Source organism: Pseudochaenichthys georgianus, chromosome 6 (assembly GCF_902827115.2).
Source record: "Pseudochaenichthys georgianus chromosome 6, fPseGeo1.2, whole genome shotgun sequence".
Lineage (NCBI taxonomy): Eukaryota > Metazoa > Chordata > Actinopteri > Perciformes > Channichthyidae > Pseudochaenichthys > Pseudochaenichthys georgianus.
The window spans coordinates 28,753,083-28,772,206 of NC_047508.1; the positions used below are offsets into that span (position 1 = coordinate 28,753,083).

General features: G+C 40.0%; 4 protein-coding genes across 4 annotated transcripts; 2 read left to right on the forward strand and 2 right to left on the reverse strand.

The window, feature by feature from the left end:
* Nucleotides 1-1,937: 1,937 nt before the first annotated feature.
* On the reverse strand, nt 1,938-2,765 carry LOC117447570 (cholesterol 25-hydroxylase-like protein 1, member 1). The gene has a single exon (XM_034084317.1). The coding sequence runs from the start codon at nt 2,763-2,765 to the stop codon at nt 1,938-1,940; it is 828 nt and encodes a 275-aa protein (XP_033940208.1).
* Nucleotides 2,766-3,481: 716 nt separating this feature from the next.
* On the reverse strand, nt 3,482-14,405 carry LOC117447655 (uncharacterized). Its single transcript, XM_034084466.2, is given in 14 exon segments — nt 3,482-3,662; nt 3,804-3,916; nt 4,145-4,256; nt 4,354-4,471; nt 4,642-4,756; nt 4,847-5,075; nt 5,417-5,581; nt 5,583-5,782; nt 5,901-6,045; nt 6,127-6,179; nt 6,286-6,345; nt 6,737-7,351; nt 12,311-12,481; nt 14,239-14,405. Coding segments are annotated over 13 exon segments (2,052 nt in total). The 5' UTR covers nt 12,368-12,481; nt 14,239-14,405; the 3' UTR covers nt 3,482-3,592.
* On the forward strand, nt 9,635-11,795 carry ch25hl1.2 (cholesterol 25-hydroxylase like 1, tandem duplicate 2). The gene is given in 6 exon segments (XM_071203359.1): nt 9,635-9,785; nt 9,788-9,850; nt 9,853-9,960; nt 9,963-10,110; nt 11,134-11,218; nt 11,772-11,795. Coding segments are annotated over 6 exon segments (579 nt in total).
* A 963-nt stretch (nt 14,406-15,368) lies between the features above and the next one.
* tspan3a (tetraspanin 3a) lies at nt 15,369-19,083 on the forward strand. The gene is made up of 7 exons (XM_034084470.2): nt 15,369-15,586; nt 16,433-16,624; nt 16,924-16,998; nt 17,183-17,284; nt 17,384-17,536; nt 17,647-17,730; nt 18,293-19,083. The coding sequence occupies exons 1-7, from the start codon at nt 15,515-15,517 to the stop codon at nt 18,383-18,385; spliced, it is 771 nt and encodes a 256-aa protein (XP_033940361.2). The 5' UTR covers nt 15,369-15,514; the 3' UTR covers nt 18,386-19,083.
* The last annotated feature ends 41 nt before the right edge of the window (nt 19,084-19,124 follow it).

Below are 19,124 nucleotides of genomic sequence, written 5' to 3' on the forward strand. Positions count from 1 at the left end.
GTGAATTCTGCCCATTCAGCTATTGCTTTTTTGTATGAATGAGTAAGGTCACGCTCGTGAATACTGTCCTTCAGTACCTCAGTCTGGATGACGGATAGGAGAGTAGCAACACATTTGGGGTAGGTGAGGTGGAAGGTGTAAAAAGTGTCAAGAAGACAAGTGTCCCCGGGGACCTCGTTCCAGTTCCAGGAGCTACAGAAAAGATATCCTTTTGATGGACTGCGCATTATCAGGTCTTTTCAACCCCTGAAAGCACTTTTGCAGACTACGAGTCATTCACCCATTCACACCTCATTCATGCAGAGCAGTACCACTTGCTCTAGGGAAGCTAACATTCATACCCATTCAGACACCGTTGGCCATGCCATCGGGAGCAACTTAGGGTTTCCTTGCCCAAGGAAACATCTACATGTCGACTGCACGGGCTGGGATCGAACCCACAACCTTCTGGTTGAAAGACGACTGCACTCTCTTGCAACCACAGTCACCCTTAAGCCTTAACACACATTTACATGTCATGTCAATCCTTTTAACTCATTTACGTGGGATGTTGCAGTGATCTTTCACAGCCATGACTGTCTGAAATGTGTATATGTGACTCATTTAATGATCTGCCTCCTAAGGATTCACATTTCATCACCAGCAGGAGGCAAAATACTCCACATTAAATTACTTGTTTGAAGGAGAAGGTGGATCAATGTATGTCCATCAAACAACCTTAAATGAAAGGCACAGCAGGCAATCACTGTTAAAGGTCTCGCCTGTAATAACACACTTTGGGATATGTATTTGGGGGGGGGGGCAGGGGGTGAAACTAAATGGCATGTATTAGTGGATGTTTATTGGCAGCTGCTCTGTGTCAGACCTTTAAAGAAGCAAACACTTCGATTTTGTCCTTTTTTAAACGTATTGGTCAAGGCAGAAAGGAACTTAAAAGTAAATGAGGTGATGCTCTGGTCAACTTGTTTTGACAGGTGCATTATTTGTGTTGACGTCAGTGACATTCAATAGTTTATGTTCCTCCAATGTTTTCTTCTGAAGCTTTTGGTCACTTGGTACATTTGTATGTCAACTTGTATTCAAATGTCCTTGACCTAAAGTTTAACATCGAGCTCAGCAGGAGCATCAACATGGCAGAGCTGAGGAAATTACGGCGGCAGTTCATCAGCTACACCAAGATGCACCCGACAGAGAACAGCGGGCACATTTCCAACATGTTTGTGCAGTATTTAAATAAGAGTCTTCACTGACATTTGTATACCATTGGCCTCTTTTTTTCATTTTCTGGGACAAATAAATATATTTTATAATATTCTCTGCATGTTTGTGTGATGTTGGGCAATGATTCAGTCGAGTTATGTTTATGAGCTTAAGTGCCAAATTGACTCCTTATGCATTTTTGTAATATTCCAATTAGTTTACATTTGAATCCCATTTTTATTTTTGTAATGAATTCCACATTTAAGTAAAAAATTAGCTCCTCCTTTATAAGCAAGTGGTTCTGTACTTGACCTCTTGGTGAAAAGCTCGACAACAAGTAGTCTACTTGGTTTTCTGGTTTTCAAAAGCTTCTTATTGCTGTCGGATTTGTAGCATGTAAGTAGCCTACTGAGTAAAGCTCTTGGAAGAAATCTCACTCAATGATTGTGTATTATTATGTAAGAAGATTGTGATCAAAGTTAAAGGTGGAAAATGATAGGAAAGCTTTTTTCCAAGTATGTAAATAATATAAGAGTTCAGTCCAACAACAATATTAACAAAAGTGCGAGATTATAAGATATTGATTTTATTGAAAGAAATGCCATAAAAAAGAAACTTTTAAAACGAAGTTTATCTCACATTGCCAAAAATGAAGCAGCAAGCGCTGTAAAATACATAGTAATTAAAAAATATAAAAATGATTTTGGAATGATACAGTTACACTTAACATGCATTAGTTAGAGAACTTTCAGAGTCTTTTTCTCCAAAGCAACAGCGGTGCCAAAGAGTCTGTCCCAGTGGCTGAAGAAAGGAGCGTAGTTGCTGTTCGGCTTCTGGTGGTGCATGTCGTGAGCCGGTGCCCCCCCCAGCAGACCAAAAGGCACGAGGTGGTTGAGACTCCATGGCAGGTCATAGCCTATGTGGTCCTCCACAGACATCCAGATACTGAAAACTGTGACACACCATGCGGTCAATGGGTGGCATTTCAGAATAAGGGGGTCCTGGTTGCTCCAGAGTCCGACAGTCATCAGTTCTGAGGGGCTAAGGTGCTCAGTGGACCACGAGAAAGGTGCCATGTATTCATGGTGGACTGAATGAATCCACCTGTAAAGCTGGGGATGCTTGTGATGTACGAAATGCCAAATGTAGTACTGTGTGTCAAAAAGGAGAAGTATTGCCAGTCCGTCAATGAATACCTCATACAGGGTAGGAGCATCCTGGGGCAGTATTGGTGTAGGCAGTATGCACATGGTCATCATTACAGCTGGCAGAACAAAGAATATGTGGTTATAAAGCGCTGTCATTAAGCTCTTGAGCATCATTCCCACTGTTGGCTGCCTGTCTGCTTGGATCTTGTACTGATAGAACAAAGGCACTCTTTCTCCCAAGATGTCCAGTGCAGCAAAAGGTATGCCGCAGATGAAATAGCAGGAGGCGGCGAGCAGGACAGGGAAAAATGGAGAAGAGATGAGAGGCAGATGTCGGAAAAGCAAATAATTCCAGAGTGGCTGCAGAACACGCTCGCCCTGATGGGGCTGGAGCAGCATCTCACTGATGTTCAACATCTCGCTGTGGTACCACTGAAGGCAGCTGAGGCCAGGCTCAGGATCAACAGAGTTACTACCATTTTTATAGTGAAGGTCAATGGAAGGGATTCAGTCAGTTTAAAGCATACCAGTAGGCTTCGCCCCCACTAGCAGCTCAATATCAACAGACCTTCACTAGAAGATTAACAAAAGCTGTGACGCATGGAAGGAACGAGGGCAAATTGTGAAAAAGTGAAATTTGACCCAATACTTTTGTTTCTAATCTGATTTGCCGAATTGGCTCGTTTGGTTTTACAGACATTTTAACAATGAAATGACAGAACAACTGCTTATTTAAAGTATTGGTAAACACAGGTAATGGTATGTGTCAACACTAAGGAAAGCTTAGCTTAGCACTTAACTCCTTGATAAGCTCATGCATCATGAAATGGTGAGACACAACTTTAATAACTTAAATCAGCATCTATCTCTTTTCTTGCACTGTCAATCCTCATATTATAAAAGTATCAACCAGGACAGGTAAATCAGAACACTGAACTAGAATTGATCTTGTTATCTTTTAAGACACCTTGTAATCTGGATATTTTGCCTCCAGGCATTTATTTAGTACTTATGTTCATCTTATTATATGTTAAACATAAATAACACAGTTAAACCTTGAAAATGTTCCTGATTTGAATACAAACTCACAAGTCCATGTAGACGAAAAAATAAGAACACTTCTTACAACCACACTGAATGATCATCAACATGATTTATTGGGGACAATTCACAACCATTTCATTGAAATCATGCATGTTATAATGTATTTTCACAAATCAATGCAGAAATGCTCTTCTTCACAACTACTTCTTCACACTGACAGCTTTCCTTGAAATCGTTTTGTTGGTGTTGGCATATTTATGTCGATCATTTCTGAAAAGAAGAAAAAAGACAAAATTAAACCACTGAAATAAACACTCTTTTTGAACAGTTAAAACTACTGCTACCGTTGTGTTTTCAGTAATAATAACAATATTGAGAAATGTGGACCTTAGTGTTGTTAGATACATTTACCTGCTCATTTGAACTTTGCTTCTGCAGCCCAGTCCCCCCTCCCAGTGGCTGGTGCGTGTGCCTCTCGTCATCATGCTTCCACAGCTGCTGCACGGCTTTCCATTGCCGTACGGCTACAACCGACAAATGATGTCAAATTAAATGAAATTCAGAGCCTTATGCATTCATGTTTTCAGACACTGACTGTTATTCTCCTTTCTAGTGATGCCTTGAAGGTTGGTGACCTACGATATTAGACTGGGCTGTTTTCTTGTCAGCTAACTGAGTCTAGCAGTATAAACTATTTCAGTAATTTCCCTCTGCAAAAATAAAGTCTTAGTATCTCAGTGGTTACAGGTCACCTGTTCTTTGGCACAGTAGCCACAGATCATTCTGGTGGCTAGTTCCATAGGGTGGTCCTGGTCCTCATTATGGCAACCATCACAGGGGTAAGCCCGTCCGCAGCATGGAAACCTGAGTGCACAGTCAGGGGCACAAAGCTTTCAACATACTATGCATTTTCTTTTAGAGCTTTGATGTGAAATGAGATGGGACACAGTTAGGATGATACCTTAGCCAGCGATGGCTCTGTTTGTAATGTTTGCATGATCCTTTTTCTGGCAGCGGCTTCCCTTTCTGCACAGCAGGATCTCTTATCGTCTTATTATAAACAGGACCAGAACTCGAACCTACACAAAGGGAATAAATAAACATATTTTCATTGGTGGTCTGCAGGTATACGTTATTACATATGTATAAAGCTCAGATTTAAAGGTTTGCTGTTATCCGGCACAACATCACGAAATATTTGAAAGAAAGCCAACAGCTGATCCCTTTACTAGTGCAGGGGAGTGCTGACCTGTTTTGTTGGTGCGTGGCTGGATATACTGGAATCTTGTGCTCTCTGCCAGAACACTGAGTTTACTGTGGCAGTGTTCACAATTGGACTCCTTTGTTTGACCATAGCATACATTCTGATGGAATGGAAAAACAAAAAAGCCATTTCAGAGAAGTCATAGCTTATCAAGACATTTTTCAAAAATGGTGCTTGTATGTTCCGTCACCTGCACAGGGCTCTCCTGGGAGCAGCTGAGGCATCCCACTATGAGATCACAGTCCTGTAGCACAAGGTCAACAGGCGCAGCATTGTGGAGGTCCAGGTACCCCAGGACATCGCTGTAATGGTGCAGCATGCAGGGCCTGAATGCAGCATTGATGCTAGCACTGCACTTTTCACATTGAGCAGTGCAGGGGTTCCTTCCAGTCAGGGTCAGGTCTGCAGTTACCTTACACCTGCAGACAACACACAAACAGTCAAGATTCAATTCAATTCAACAGTGTAGATGTCAATGACAATCTTAGGTCACAGGCTCCTCCAACGGTGCAGCATAATAAAACAGACAATAGTGAAAATAGTGCAAGTAATACAAATAAAATACAATAAAAATAGTGCAAGGCGAGTCTAAGTTATTTGAATATTATATATTATTAGATATTTATAATTTGTAAGTTGCAGACGGATGAATGTGAACTTTCAAAAGTTCAGATGTTTAACAGTTATCAGCTATCAATTGTGTGTTATTCTCATTAAAAAGTTTGTAATATGGATGTGACATTCAGCTCTTTGTTCTTGCCTGTTACATTGAAGACAAACTGTGATTTGATGGGCCACTACGGTGGCTGTGTTCTCGCCCAGCATCAGTCCCAGCAGCTTCACCTCGGTGCCTCTGCGGGGATCACTGATCTTAATGTTCTCCACCAGGCGCCCGGCTTCCTCCTGCCCTCTATCACAACCCTGAGCCATCCTGCTGACCCATTATTCCTCCCTCCTCAGTTTTCTCCCCCTCTGTGTATTCCAGCTTTCCTTCATCACTGACATCCACATCTGCAGCAGCGGTGTCAGATAAATCGTTCCCAGATCTTTCACACACTGTTGCTTGGAGCTCCTGGTACGATATGAACTGCAATCCAGCTTTTTCTAAATCAACGTCTTTCTTCAACTGCCAACACATTCAAGAAAATGCATTACATGAAGGAAATAGTTATCTACAGGTTCTTTGGGTACATTTAAAAAGGGAAAACACAAAATGTGCAATCTCCCGTTAATGCTGGTCTCACCTGCCGGGCTCCCTCAGTGAACAATCTCTCCAAACTACGATCCAGCCAGCGAAGAAAAGGCCGGAAGAGCAGCTCTACCTTTCCCATCAGCTGGTTGGTTGCATGCTTAGCTTGAATCCACTGCAGTGATGCTTGCTGTACATGCCTATGTAGACAGGTATGTGTGTACATGTCAACACCAATCACTCTGTATGTTAAATATTCAAACAAACTGTACTTGCTGTACCTTGACATGATTGGGGGCAGCTCTTGATCCAACGGTATGTCCAATGTGAAAATCTAAAAAAATGGATCAAAGTGATGAGGAAGTGTTCTTTTCATGTCAACCATTTACAGTATAGTATACAGTATTACAAAGTCTGTAAAAGTAAGCAGTGGTCCTTACCTCCTGGGGGTAACTTTCCGGGAAGCTGACCATGATGTCGACTGCTTTCAGATCAAAAGGCTATAAATTAAACAAAGAGTTAATACAATAAAGAATACTGTTTTTCATTTCTTTCATTTATGTATTTAATGTTTAACGTGTTATGGTTGTCAGTGGCTAAGAAACACCATAAGATAATTGTGGAAAAGCAAATATATCTTTCTAAATTATTTATTTTGAAATTAGTCCAAATTGTTTAATCAGAGATTAACTGAATAGGCTTAATTCAATCTCATTTGTGCAGTTTAATTGATATAAATCACTAGCCGTTCAGTACGTATTACAATTTACACTTGTTTTGTTCAACTAATTAAAACTGAGCTGTATGTATTATAGAAGTAAAGTGCATGTGGGGTTTTTGCTCTAAGCTTTCAGGGGAGAGAGGAGAAAGTAGGTGAAAGAGAAAGCTTACCCAGTCTGGATCAGTGGCCTCTACAGTCGCCCTGTAATAGGTAAGCATGCCATCACTTCGTTCCTGAATAATCAGCTGTTCTTTGGGAAATCGCTTCTTTAACTGATTGATCTCTGTGTCTCGTAGCTGCTTGGTCACATCCTCTGTAAGGTCACAAAGCTTGACCTCCTGGAGAATGCCTGGACGGGGTACGGGTGGCATCCTCTGCGCAGGTCTTGGGTAATTACCAGAAACAGGCTGGTCATCCTCTTGAGGAAACTGTGGAGGATGCCAGAAGCGACACCTGTCTTCCATGCTGCAGTGGCCTGAGATAAAGTAGCGACAGGGACGGCGGACAGAGGCCGGACCAACCCTGGAGTTACTATTTGGAGCAGGCCTCTGCCCCAAATGTCCTCCAGGGACGTCTGAGTTTAGAGAGGTGACATCTGACTCTCTGGGTGTCCTGATGGTTTTCTTCTCATGAGCTTTGACATCATCTCTTATATGTTGGAATCTGCATTTCTTCCCATAATTGCATTGTCTTCCTTGAGAAAAGAAGCGACAGATCGGCTGTGTATTAAGCGCAGGCGCTGAATCACCCAAATCTTCCTCACCGTTCTCCTTCATTGTTATCACCTGTGAATAGCATAAGCACAGATTATCACATATATCTACTTCTTTACATGTAAACACTATATATAAATACATGTTATGGATTTGGAGTCACTCGGTCTTAATATCATGGAAGTAATAGGAAAGAATGTGAAACTTTCCAAAGAAAATCTGAATTTTCCTTAAAATATTTGTACTAGCAGAATCCTTATAGCAATCAAATCCAAGAAAAAGAGCCATGTTGTACTTGTCGAGTGTAGTATAACAATGCTGGAGTCATGACATAACATGATTCAAAAGCAAAACAATTGTTAATAATAATAAAAAATATATATAAAATAATTTCACATTAATTATATATATATAATTAATAAATATATATATTTAAAATCAAGACACATTTGTCCAGTGTAGTTATACAATGTATCCATCATCACTAATCAAAATTAGGTGTGCCATAAGACGTTATACTTTTTTAAGCATAATTGTCACTAATATGGCAAAGTAATCATGGAGGTATTTAAGATAAAATTAAAATGTAATTCAAACAGTAATTTATTGACAATCTCTAAGGGAATTATGTATAATATCTATGAATCTAGAATCGCCCGATAGGCTACGTTTTAAATTGGGTTCAAGTAGCCTACTCTCATAACAACATAGGATTTAGGCATTCTCCTTTGTTTAAAATAGCTTAGCTAGCTAAGGTAAAATTACTTTAAATACACAAGAAGATCTGCATTTACGTTTATTCAGTTAAATAATAAGACCACGGGTAAAAAGAAATACCGTTTTAAAGTCGCCTTACCTGCTAACTGTCAAGTGATTACACATTCAAGTGATACAGGAAGTTGTATACGTAATTACGTCATGGATGTGTAAAGAGAAAGTGCGACAAAAATTACTCCGAATCGATTGGGGAAACAATTTTCTGCTCGTAGCTCGTTTATATAGAAAAGTATATGTAATGAGTATGTTTACAAGCTCCCCGGAAATGTCCTCTGTTAAAAAGCGCATATGCATTTGTTTTGTCGCCCTCTACAGTTTGGGAATGTACATTTAAGTGGGTGAATTTTGAAGAGGGTTAAAGTTCATTTTTGACTCCATTAGCACAGCTGCTGAGTCACCAGCATTTAGACTTTAGACTAGACAACTATATTATTCCCTCAAGGGGGAATTTGTAGTAGGCCTACAGCATATTAAACAATATGACAAATTGTAGAAAAAAACAGACAGAATTACAGAGCAGAGACAACAGCATATAGTCCATGATGAACATCCATCAATATATAGAATGTATTTGGCAAATCTTTGAGATAACATGACATAATAAGATGTATCCAGGCAGAGTCCGGTTCGCTGTCAGCCTGGTCAGGTAAACCGGTGGCACAGATCAGACTGCCACACTCCATGATTTTCCTACAGGTCTTGACAATTGTTCCTTTGGATCTATTTAGCTGTTCTGGAGTTTTCAATCATCTTGCATGATCTTTATGGAAATAGATTAATTTGCAGAGCACAAACCGACTTAAAACATAATTGGTTTAAAGGCTGAGGTGCAAAGTTCATTCTTGTGGAACACAATTACACCATAAATGTTCTATAAGACATGTCTTTAAGCCGATTCATTCTTAGGTCGTTTCATAACATGTATCTCCTATTTTTCATACATTAATATTAATATGTTTTACATTAAATATTGTCCAGATTGTATACTTGGTTTGCATAACATAGTTTTGTTGGTAAAATATGTAGTGCAATACATAATACTTTTAACTGGACCAAACAAATAGGAACTACATACATTCTATTTTGATGCTTATTTTGTGTAATGTAATTATTCTGGTGATATTCAAAGTGTGATTTGTGTGTCTCTTTTCTGACCTTTTCTTTGTTTGTTACAACTAAGTGTAATGTGATAATTCCAGTGTGTATTTGTGTAAAAGGATAAATAAACTCCACTTGAGCAGAGATTTGGCACTAAGAAAGATACAATTGGATTTTAATAATACTCCCCTTGCTGACAAATGTATAATGTGGGGAGCTATAGGTTACCAGTCACCCAGGGAGTATGAATAGTTTGTTGAAATGTTACACCCGGTTGTCCCTTGATAGCGGAGTCAAGCAGACACCGATGGGACAAAGTCTTTACCCATTGTCGCTGTTTCTGTCTGGAACATCGACATTCCTCAGACATTTATAGGATATTCACTTAGTGATTCCTACTTCAGGATGGACGTTGCAGACACCAGCGTAGATCTTTGGATAAGATGCCTAGGAAACGACTCTTTGCTTGTTTGTGACATCATGGGAGAAAGATGGGCCTGGGTCCAGCAATTCAAGATCCAACCTAGACGTCCTACAGCCTCTACACTGCTGCACTGTACAGGGGTCACCTTGTACAACCATGTGTTTCTTGTGCTCCCAGCATCAGTGGCCCAGTGGACATGGAGGCCCCCGATCTGCCAGAACAGGCTCCCTCCCTGCTGTAGCTAATTGCTGGATTGATAAGCAACCTCCTGCTCACTTCCAATACTTCATCTGGCACCATCACAGGATCCACTGGCTGTATGCAACTTTGCATGCAATCCATCATGAATACTCATCTCCCTTTGCTTTAGCCACTCAGTGCCTGGTGGCTGGGAGCTGGTCACAGTGTGCTTTTGGACCACTCTGAATCCTGTGATCCTGAGAAGCCACATGCTCACTACATGGGTCTTCATGGTTGTGCATGTCTACGTTTCGATTGAGGATCACTGTGGCTATGATTTCCCTTGGTCCACATCCCACCCAGGGTGCGAACTGGAGGGGAGCAGGGGGAGCTATAGCTCCCCTAGTGGTGACATGAGCTCCCCTGGGAACATGGTTTGTGAAATTTGGGGGGAGATCTCTAAAATACTGATATGATGACCAAATAAATTCCATTTTGGGCATGTTTTTTTTTTTCAAAGGTGTAAAATAAGTTAAATAAAATTATATTTAGAGTTTATGATTCATGAAAAAAGTTTCGCCTGATTGCACGCTGCCCGCAGCTCCACCCACTACCCACTCACTCACAAGCTCGTTTAGTTGGCACTGCATGTTTACCACGCATTGTTGCTGCTGCTGAAAAAAACAACTTACTTTGGGCAATTTCTTTAAAAAGACGGCCAAACAACCTGATCAAGAAGACCAACCGAATGTAGCTGGTGGTAGCACATCGTACGTTGTGACTGCTGCTACAACAGAACCGAGAGAGGAGGGAGCTAAGGTCAGTGCTAGTGCTAACTTGACAGCTAACGTTAATTTGGGGGCTGAAGAGCTATGTGCATCGTTGTGTTGTGTGTGTGGCGTCGCGTCTCTCCAGGCAGTGAGGGGGTTGTGTTGTGCTATAGCTGTATTATTAATATTAATATTGTTCATGGTTGGTGCCGCTGGCTGCTCTTATCGCGTGTGTTCGGCTCTGTGTAGGCTACAGCCATAATAGGCTATAGCCTATGTGAAACAATGTAGCCTGTTTGAGTCATTTTAAGTTGATTTCATTAAACAGTCAAACGTTACATTGGTGGTCCGTGGATTATTTATAATCAAGTTGATCGAAGTTTGCGTAGCCCATACATGCTCGGGAAATCTGTTGACATGAACATGATCCATCGGGACGTTTCATGTAAATGTAGACCTGTGGCACCACCCCGTGTACAACAGATTTTCTCTTTATAATAGGCCTATGTCTGTGCTGTTGCTATTAATGCACAGATCAGCATTTACACCCCCCCCCACAAAAAAATCCCGGCTCCCCCGGAGACCGTGGTATAGTTCGCACACTGATCCCACCTTATACCGTTCGGCATTTATGGAGTACCCAGCAAACACGATGTGCACCATCAGAAACCCAACACCAATGTTGCACCTGTTAGAAATTAAAATCAATGTTGATATGGCGTAATTTGAATTAAATACACTATTTAATTCAAATCAGTTTTATTCTGGAAAACCGGAAGTGCACACTAACTATTAACTTAATACTTTTATTCTGAAAATTCTTCACTTGCGGTTAGCTTTAGCATGTGGCGAAATGCTACATTTTCAAACCGTGAACCAAAGGTGAAATGACATGTGATGTTGTACACTGAGCACACTGGGTTTAGCACTCATGTATTGCCGCTGAATAACGTTTATTAGGGAATGTTTAAATAACCACGGACACCAGAATGATGTAATTTAACAACAGAAAAAGGCAGGAATTGCATTGGACCCGCCCCCCGACGACGGCGACCAATAGCAGAAGACCTCAGATGACAACAGGAAGAGCAAGCCAAGGACTGACCTCTTCTTCTACCTGCTGACCTGGGCTAACGGGAGATGGGGAGAGGGTCTTCGCTTGCAATTTCATTTTGTACACCACCGCATCTTTTGTGTAATTAAATGCGGTTAACTTTTATAAGCTTCCCTTGCCTCTTTTCAGTCTCTCCTGCCTTCAGGGTTCTAGAATACACTAACACACCTCACTTTAGTCACTGGGATAGGATATTTGGTACGCATGCTGATTTCAGCTTCTCTACTGCTAAGTAAACTGCAGCTTTACTATTGGTAGCAGCTAGTGATAGAGACCTAAGCGTTCATAAGTCTGTTTGTTTTTTTCAAACTATGTGGATGGTCAAATGTGAAGAATTGAGACTTTAAAATAAATCTACATTTTACCTTGCAATGAAAAGGTGTCACTGTATTGTATTTTGAAAAATCTGTACATAATCATTTGAACCATGTGCACAATATAGTGTCTAAACAGTCTGTGAACCTTCGTCTCATTTGTTTAACTTTCCTAAACCAGTTAACAGAAAAGCGACTGCAATGTTTGTTTGTTTTTGGCAAAAGGGGCAGTATCTTTAGACTATTTCAATTTTTTTAATTGTTTTTAAATCCGGTGGGGCTATTGATATTATAGTTATATGTATATTTATCAATGATTTATTCAGGTTGTATGTAAATCCAAACAATACCCACATTGTCAAGTTCCGCTGTTTTTTTGCAGACTCCCCACTTGAAAGGGACTTGAGGCATCTACTGGACGTTAACAGGATTCCACTCCGCAGCTTTTCTTTTAGTAGATTATGCAGCTTCATGCAGCAACTTTAATCAGCAGCTTCATTCAGCAGCTTCATTCAGGTGAAAAACCTTTAAACAAGAAAGGTGCATTTTAGTTATCAAAACAAACAAAACATGTAAATAAACCTCACTATCAAATGCTTCTAACAAAATGAACATGAATGAATAACTTTCTCCCCTTTTTAGCAGGACTCTTCAGTGGGTCAAAACAACAGGATTCTAAGTATGTCAAAAATTAAACTTTTCAAATATAAATCCCTCTCTCTCAGTGGTGTAGTCTACGTGATACGCGGGTATACCCACTAGAAAATGCCAGTGATTTCCGTATACCCTCTTAAAAATGAGCGATGATACGTAACAACTTCATTTTGTGACTGCGCTTTCACGCTTTCGCCTCTTCGTTAATACTTTTGGACGTCTGGAGCTTCCGTCGCATGTGGCCTGTTGCTTCGGACACAGATGAGAGCTCCTGGCCAGCCTTGTGGACTGAAAGTCAGGCTATGGAATTTAAGAACAGGCATCCTTGGTTAGAGTGGAGGGACAGAAAGTTAGGTAAATAGATTAGACGACATGAGACGTCCAGACTCCAGAGCACACACAATAGCCCAGGAGCTCACGGAGAAGGGTGGACAGGATTTAGTTGGACATTTGGTGAGAGCTGTGTCAGAAACTGTGTTTGCAGAGACAGATTCTGTATTCAGAACAGCATACTATCTTGCGAAGATGAACCAACCTTTTACTGACCATGATAGTCGCATTGAGCTTCAGGAAAGAAATTGTGCCAAAAGGGGCACTAGTCTGCACTCAAGGCACAGTTCCACACACATTGTAAAACACATAGCAAAAGAGATGCAGAAAAAAAATTGTTCACAGTATTGTGACATCTTCAAGCAAGTTGTCTGTTCTCATTGACGAGGCTGCATCTGCAGGGCGAGTGGACGAACAGTGAACCCAGTATGGACATGTTGAGTGCTTTTTCAACCCTCATTTATTGAGGTGAAGCTTATTTGTTAATTTGTTTCTTGTTTGAAGCTAATATGTCTTGTAGCACTTCAAGGATGTTTGCTTGTTCATTTAAGCTGATACAGAACATAGTTTGACAATGATTTATGGAAGATAATAGGGCTGAACAAGTTTGAATAAACTAATGCATTGAAAAATAGGTTTAAAATGATTATTGTGTGATATTTGTGCAGATCTATGCGAAACAGATGTTTTTCTAAGTGTAGAATATGATGTGTGGGCCAGGACATCTGTAGCATGACCATATTTATTGTATATTACTTGAAAATTGCAGTCGGCCATATTGAGATATTGATAAAAATGTCGATTAATTGTTCAACCCTAGAAGATAAGTGGGCTTTTTCCATCATTGTTCATTTTTATTTTTTTATTGTTAATGTCACTGGCAGTTAAAAGTCACATACAAATGCTTATAATACATTGACATGTTGATAACACGTAACCAGTCTCAAGACTAGTTATGCATTAGTGAGTGTGATGGTGTTCATGAGGTGTTGTGTCGAGACAGGTGTCGCTCCGCGATGCGTCGCTCTAGGATGGATGAATACAATTATTAGAGTATACCCACTACAAAAAAGTAGACTACACCACTGCTCTCTCTCCCACCTATCCCTCCGAAGATAACCAACAGAGCATCCAAGCACAGAATGCCCCCCACAACCAGCGCACTACACTGAAACCTACTCTGAGCAATGCTGCGCAGAGTTTTGACGAGACACGTGACACACACGCAAACAATCCAAACAGAACATAACATCAGCGGCTCTGCGGAGCTCTTACACAACATTGTGATCTGCTCTTACCGGCTGCCTGTCCTGACTTAGTAGAACAATGCCTCCCGTCTGCATGCTTCCGTCTCCCTGGATCGCACACAGCAACTATTTAAATACCTTCTTCCTACTGCAGCTGAGGCTCTCTGATTAGGGTGATTGCACCCAGCTTGCTAGAGGAGGCAGGACTGCCTGCGATCGTTTACACCTGTTGACTATCCCTACTAATTGGTGACTTGTTTTCTGACTACTTGTAGTCTGTTTTTACTCTTGTATTAATTAAAGCCTTAGGCTCCGTTTGACTTTACATACATACAGTCATGATATTTAGTGAGTAAGTTTTTTCCTTTTTGAACTATAAATCCCCTTATGCCAATCCGCTTACACGCAAATCACATTTATTTTCGAATTCATGTAATCAGACCAGTGATCTCTTAGTGGTGACACTGATGATACTGATACTTAAAATGTTTTATGTATAAGGGGAGGCGTAGTGGATAGAGCCTTGGTGTTGGGATCAGGGGGTCACAGGTTCAAACAACTCCAGTGCAGTCAGCATGTCGTTGTGTCCCTGGACAAGACACTTCACACAAAATTGCTCCTGTGGGGATTGCCCACAGTATTGAGTATGTAAGTCGCTTTGGATAAAAGCGTCTAACAAGTAACATGTAATAAGGAAAAGCAGGTGCAAATGTCACTATATTTTTCCACCACTAGATGTCAGAAGTGGTGGAAGTTCTCCAATTGCCAGTTCAAAGGGTTAGATCATGTTTACTTTAATAGTTCTCAATAGTATTATATCAATGGCAATAAGTTGACAAGACGAAACTACTGTACATGATTTGTTCCCTTTATTTATTCAAGAACATAATAAACATTATACATTTTGTATACAAATAATATATACATTTAATAAACAAATAAAAACAAAAAAGACATACATTTTCATAATTAAAACGTAATATTTGTTAAATACACAATTCGTTTTGATTTCAAAAGGTTTTTGATAGTGCTAAGATTGTTTTAATTCTTGGTCAAATTGTTCAAAATTTGGTTTGGAGTCAGCTCATTTCTTTTTATGAACAAGACATTTCCCCAAATTGCTTTTGTGTTTGTATTGTTGGCACCATAGATTGTATAATGGCACTCATGGATGTATAAAGAGAGCGGTGGCACTGCCTGCGTCTCCGCGCCGGCGCAGGCCGATCCAGTGATACAGCGCTGGAATGAGCGGTGCAGCTGCCCGGGACATGTCAGAGTAGAAACCTGCGGTCAGACTCATTTCCAACACGTACTGCTTTCAACCCCCATGCTGAAGATGGGACAGTGCGGCATTACCTCGTCAAAGACCGTCCTGGTCTTTCTCAACCTGATATTTTGGGTGAGTTTGGAGGTTTAATGACGTGGAGGTTTTTTAAAGGTGCGTCACTCGCTAGCTGTGTGCGGCAATGCTAGCTGTTTGTAGCTATGGTAGCATATGTGTGAGTGCAGTCAGCTGTTGGGCTAGCTGAGGCAGCACACCTTCGTTTATCCAAGGAGGGATTAGTTTGAGAAAGTTATGGGAAAGATTTACGATTTTTAAGGTTTAATTATTTAAGTCAATGTTAATTGGAGCACCTTTCACTACGTTTTACAGTTGGTAAATGTAATGTTTGTGCTTAATACACATTTGTAAAAGTGCTCCAGGCTACTCTATATACGATACTTGAGTATTTCCATTTTCAACTCCTCTACATTTTGGATGCAATAATGTAGGCTACTATGTTTATTTGAAATGTTTAGTTACTAGTTTTATTTATTGTGTTTCTTTCTTTGTCTTCTCTCTAACTATTGTGTCTTAATGTTGATGTAAAGCACTTTGAATTGCCTCTGTGTCTGAACATGTGCTATATAAATAAACGTACCTTACCATAGTAACTTTGTATATTTCAATTATGAATACAACATGTAGATGTTGCAGCATTTTGAAGTGGAACTCATTTTAAATAAATCCCTCTAGAAAAATCATATGCAAATGTTTTGCATAAAGTGGAAATATTCAAGTACAAGTACCTAAAGTTTGTACTCGGGTAGTGTACTAGGTTACTTTCTACCACTGAGGAGAAGTGTTATGTCTGTAATGATAAAGGCCTATGGTATCCTGCTGAATGTTAGATTCTGACAAACAAACAATATGCATTCAGAAACCAATCACTTAAAGAAATGTTGATGTTTATTTCACCCTCAGGCTGCCGCTGGTATCCTGTGCTATGTTGGAGCCTATGTTTTCGTTACTTTTGATGACTACGATCACTTCTTTGAAGATGTGTACACCCTCATCCCAGCAGTGACCATTATAGCAGTTGGAGCCCTCCTTTTCATTATTGGGCTCATTGGATGCTGCGCTACAGTGAGAGAGAGCTACTGTGGTCTTACAACGGTTAGTTGATTAGTTTATAGGTTTAGCATGGTAGATTAGGATACTAAAGCATTTAAGTATTGATGAGTAATCAAAGATAAACTTTGAAACATAATGAAGAGAAGAGTGGGGCTTAAGGATGCATTAAAACAAGGCATAAACATGTAAAACCTGAGAATTGCTTTGTGTTATTTTACATGGAGTAGGTCATTAGTGGTTGTATTCTGTATAACTTGAACATGCCAAAGGATATGACAACCCTCTTTTTACTTGTATGCATTAAGTGTCTGTTGTCTCACATTTTGAAATTCAATCAACAGTTTGTTGTCATTCTCCTGCTGGTTTTCTTGACGGAAGTGGCAGTGGTGGTTCTCGGATATGTTTACAGAGCAAAGGTGAGAAAGTAAAAAAACAAGACGGCACTTGTTTGTTTTTCTTGGCTTTATTTGAAGCTTAACCTGTAACCCCGTAAGTCTTCCAGCGAAATGGACTGCATTTATATCAAAAACTGTGGAATTACAATCATGTTCGTATGCGAGATGTGTCATCAAATGTCTCACCCTTCTTAACCATTGGCAGGTTGAACATGAAGTTAATGTTTCTATCAAGAAAGTGTACGATGAGTACAATGGCACCAACGGCAATGCCCAGAGCCGTGCCATTGACTACATTCAGAGACAGGTGAGTCGGATATAATGATACTATTGTTTAATTCTTTTAGTCTTATCCTGGGTAAGCAAGTATTTGACAGTAATTTTTCCATTGTTTGCATTTTTACAGCTTCAGTGTTGTGGCATCCACAATTACTCAGACTGGCAGAATACACAGTGGTATAAAGAATCCAAAAACAACAGCGTTCCCATCAGTTGTTGCAAAAATAACGTTGTAAGCTGCACGGGGTCCCTCACTCGCCATGCAGATCTCTACCAAGAAGTAAAACAACCTTTACATGTGTCACATTCTGCTTATGCCAAACACTTCTTACTTTAAAGAGGAGTCTGTTGCTATAGTTTTGTATATTTGAACGTATTCTGTGTGTGTAGGGATGTGAAGCTCTGGTTGTGAAGAAGATGGAGGAGATCATGATGTATGTCATCTGGACTGCTCTGACATTTGCTACCATCCAGGTATGTCCCTTTTTATACGACTTCGCCAGCTCTCTGTAGAATCTGTATTTGTATTTACTGGACCTTTGCCATATTGATTTAAATGTATTGGTTCTTGACTAACAGGCTCTGCGTTTTAAGTAGTGAAAACATTTGACTAGCAGTCAGCAGCATTATCATTGTGTTTTAAAACAAAGGTACTTTCAGTACGATTTTAAAAATAAATAAAACATTAACAATTCTACTTGCCTCAAGATTGTCTGAATAATATAAGGCTACAGCCAGCCGCCTAAAATTAGCTTAGCATAAAGCTTATGTCTTTCTAGTTTTTTTGTCCATACTAAGCTAACAGTCTCCCGTCTCCATCTACATATTTACCATTCAACCATGAGTGGAATTGGTCCATCTCTCAGCAGGAAAGCAAGGAGTTTATTTCCAAAAATGTTTTGTTTGTTATTCCACTCTTGAGTAACACAACTACGGTGAGACTCCACGAGCCCCTAATATTTCTGAAGCGTGGTAACTGATCAGTAAAAAAGAAGATTTGTAAACCCCTACTAAGTTGTCTTTCTCTTACTTCTAGATGCTGGGGATGTTGTGTGCCTGTGTCGTGCTGTGCCGCAGAAGCAGAGATCCTGCGTATGAGCTTCTTATTACTGGGGGCACCTATGCGTGAAGGAAAACACATTTCTCTCCATAACAATCACTTTCAGAATAAACATGTGTATTTGGTGACAGCATACAAACAATCTATTACAAAACGAACCCTAATCACCAACCACACTTAGGTTACATATTTTACCTGTTTTCCCCCAAAAAGCTATAGACCAAATTCTTTAATGAGATGTAGAAAGCATTCTGTTGCTCTGAGGATGGCACAAGGGCATGACACATTTTATTGTATACAATGTATGGAGTAAAATGTGGACAGGATCATTTCCTCATGTTAGTTTGCACTATTTGTTTGGCTTACAATATTTTATATTTCAACCTATCCTGTACTTCAATGACATTTGAATTAAATACGTTTGCCTCCACGATTAATACTGCTACTACTGTTCTACGTCTACTACAACTATTATATCTCAGTTTAGTTGAAACCTCAACTTTTACCAGCAGTTTACTGTCAAGAAAAAAAATCACCTCAACAGCCCAAGTCAGTCGCAAATGTGTGCATGTGGCTTAATGGCTTTTTCCCCATCAACATTTGGGATTTTTAGTAATGTCTTCTCAACTCAAGTTGAACTTTGTCCTACAGCTGTTGTTTTTTTCTTTCTCCACAGTCCACTGAAGGTAGTTTTAGAATTTTGATTTGCTGATCTGTAACAATAGCGAGACTCAAGACTGTAAATAAAATGTTGGAAAAGTTTGAAATGTAGATGTGCATTTACTGATTTAATGTTTGGATTTCCAAG

Bases quoted from the DNA above. Each gene is read 5' to 3' on its own strand.
- tspan3a (XM_034084470.2), top strand. From the start codon at position 15,515: ATGCTGAAGATGGGACAGTGCGGCATTACCTCGTCAAAGACCGTCCTG. The intron at 15,587-16,432 runs GTGAGTTTGGAG...TTTCACCCTCAG, and splicing joins TTCTCAACCTGATATTTTGG to GCTGCCGCTGGTATCCTGTG. The intron at 16,625-16,923 runs GTTAGTTGATTA...TTCAATCAACAG, and splicing joins GCTACTGTGGTCTTACAACG to TTTGTTGTCATTCTCCTGCT.
- LOC117447570 (XM_034084317.1), bottom strand. From the start codon at position 2,765: ATGTTGAACATCAGTGAGATGCTGCTCCAGCCCCATCAGGGCGAGCGT.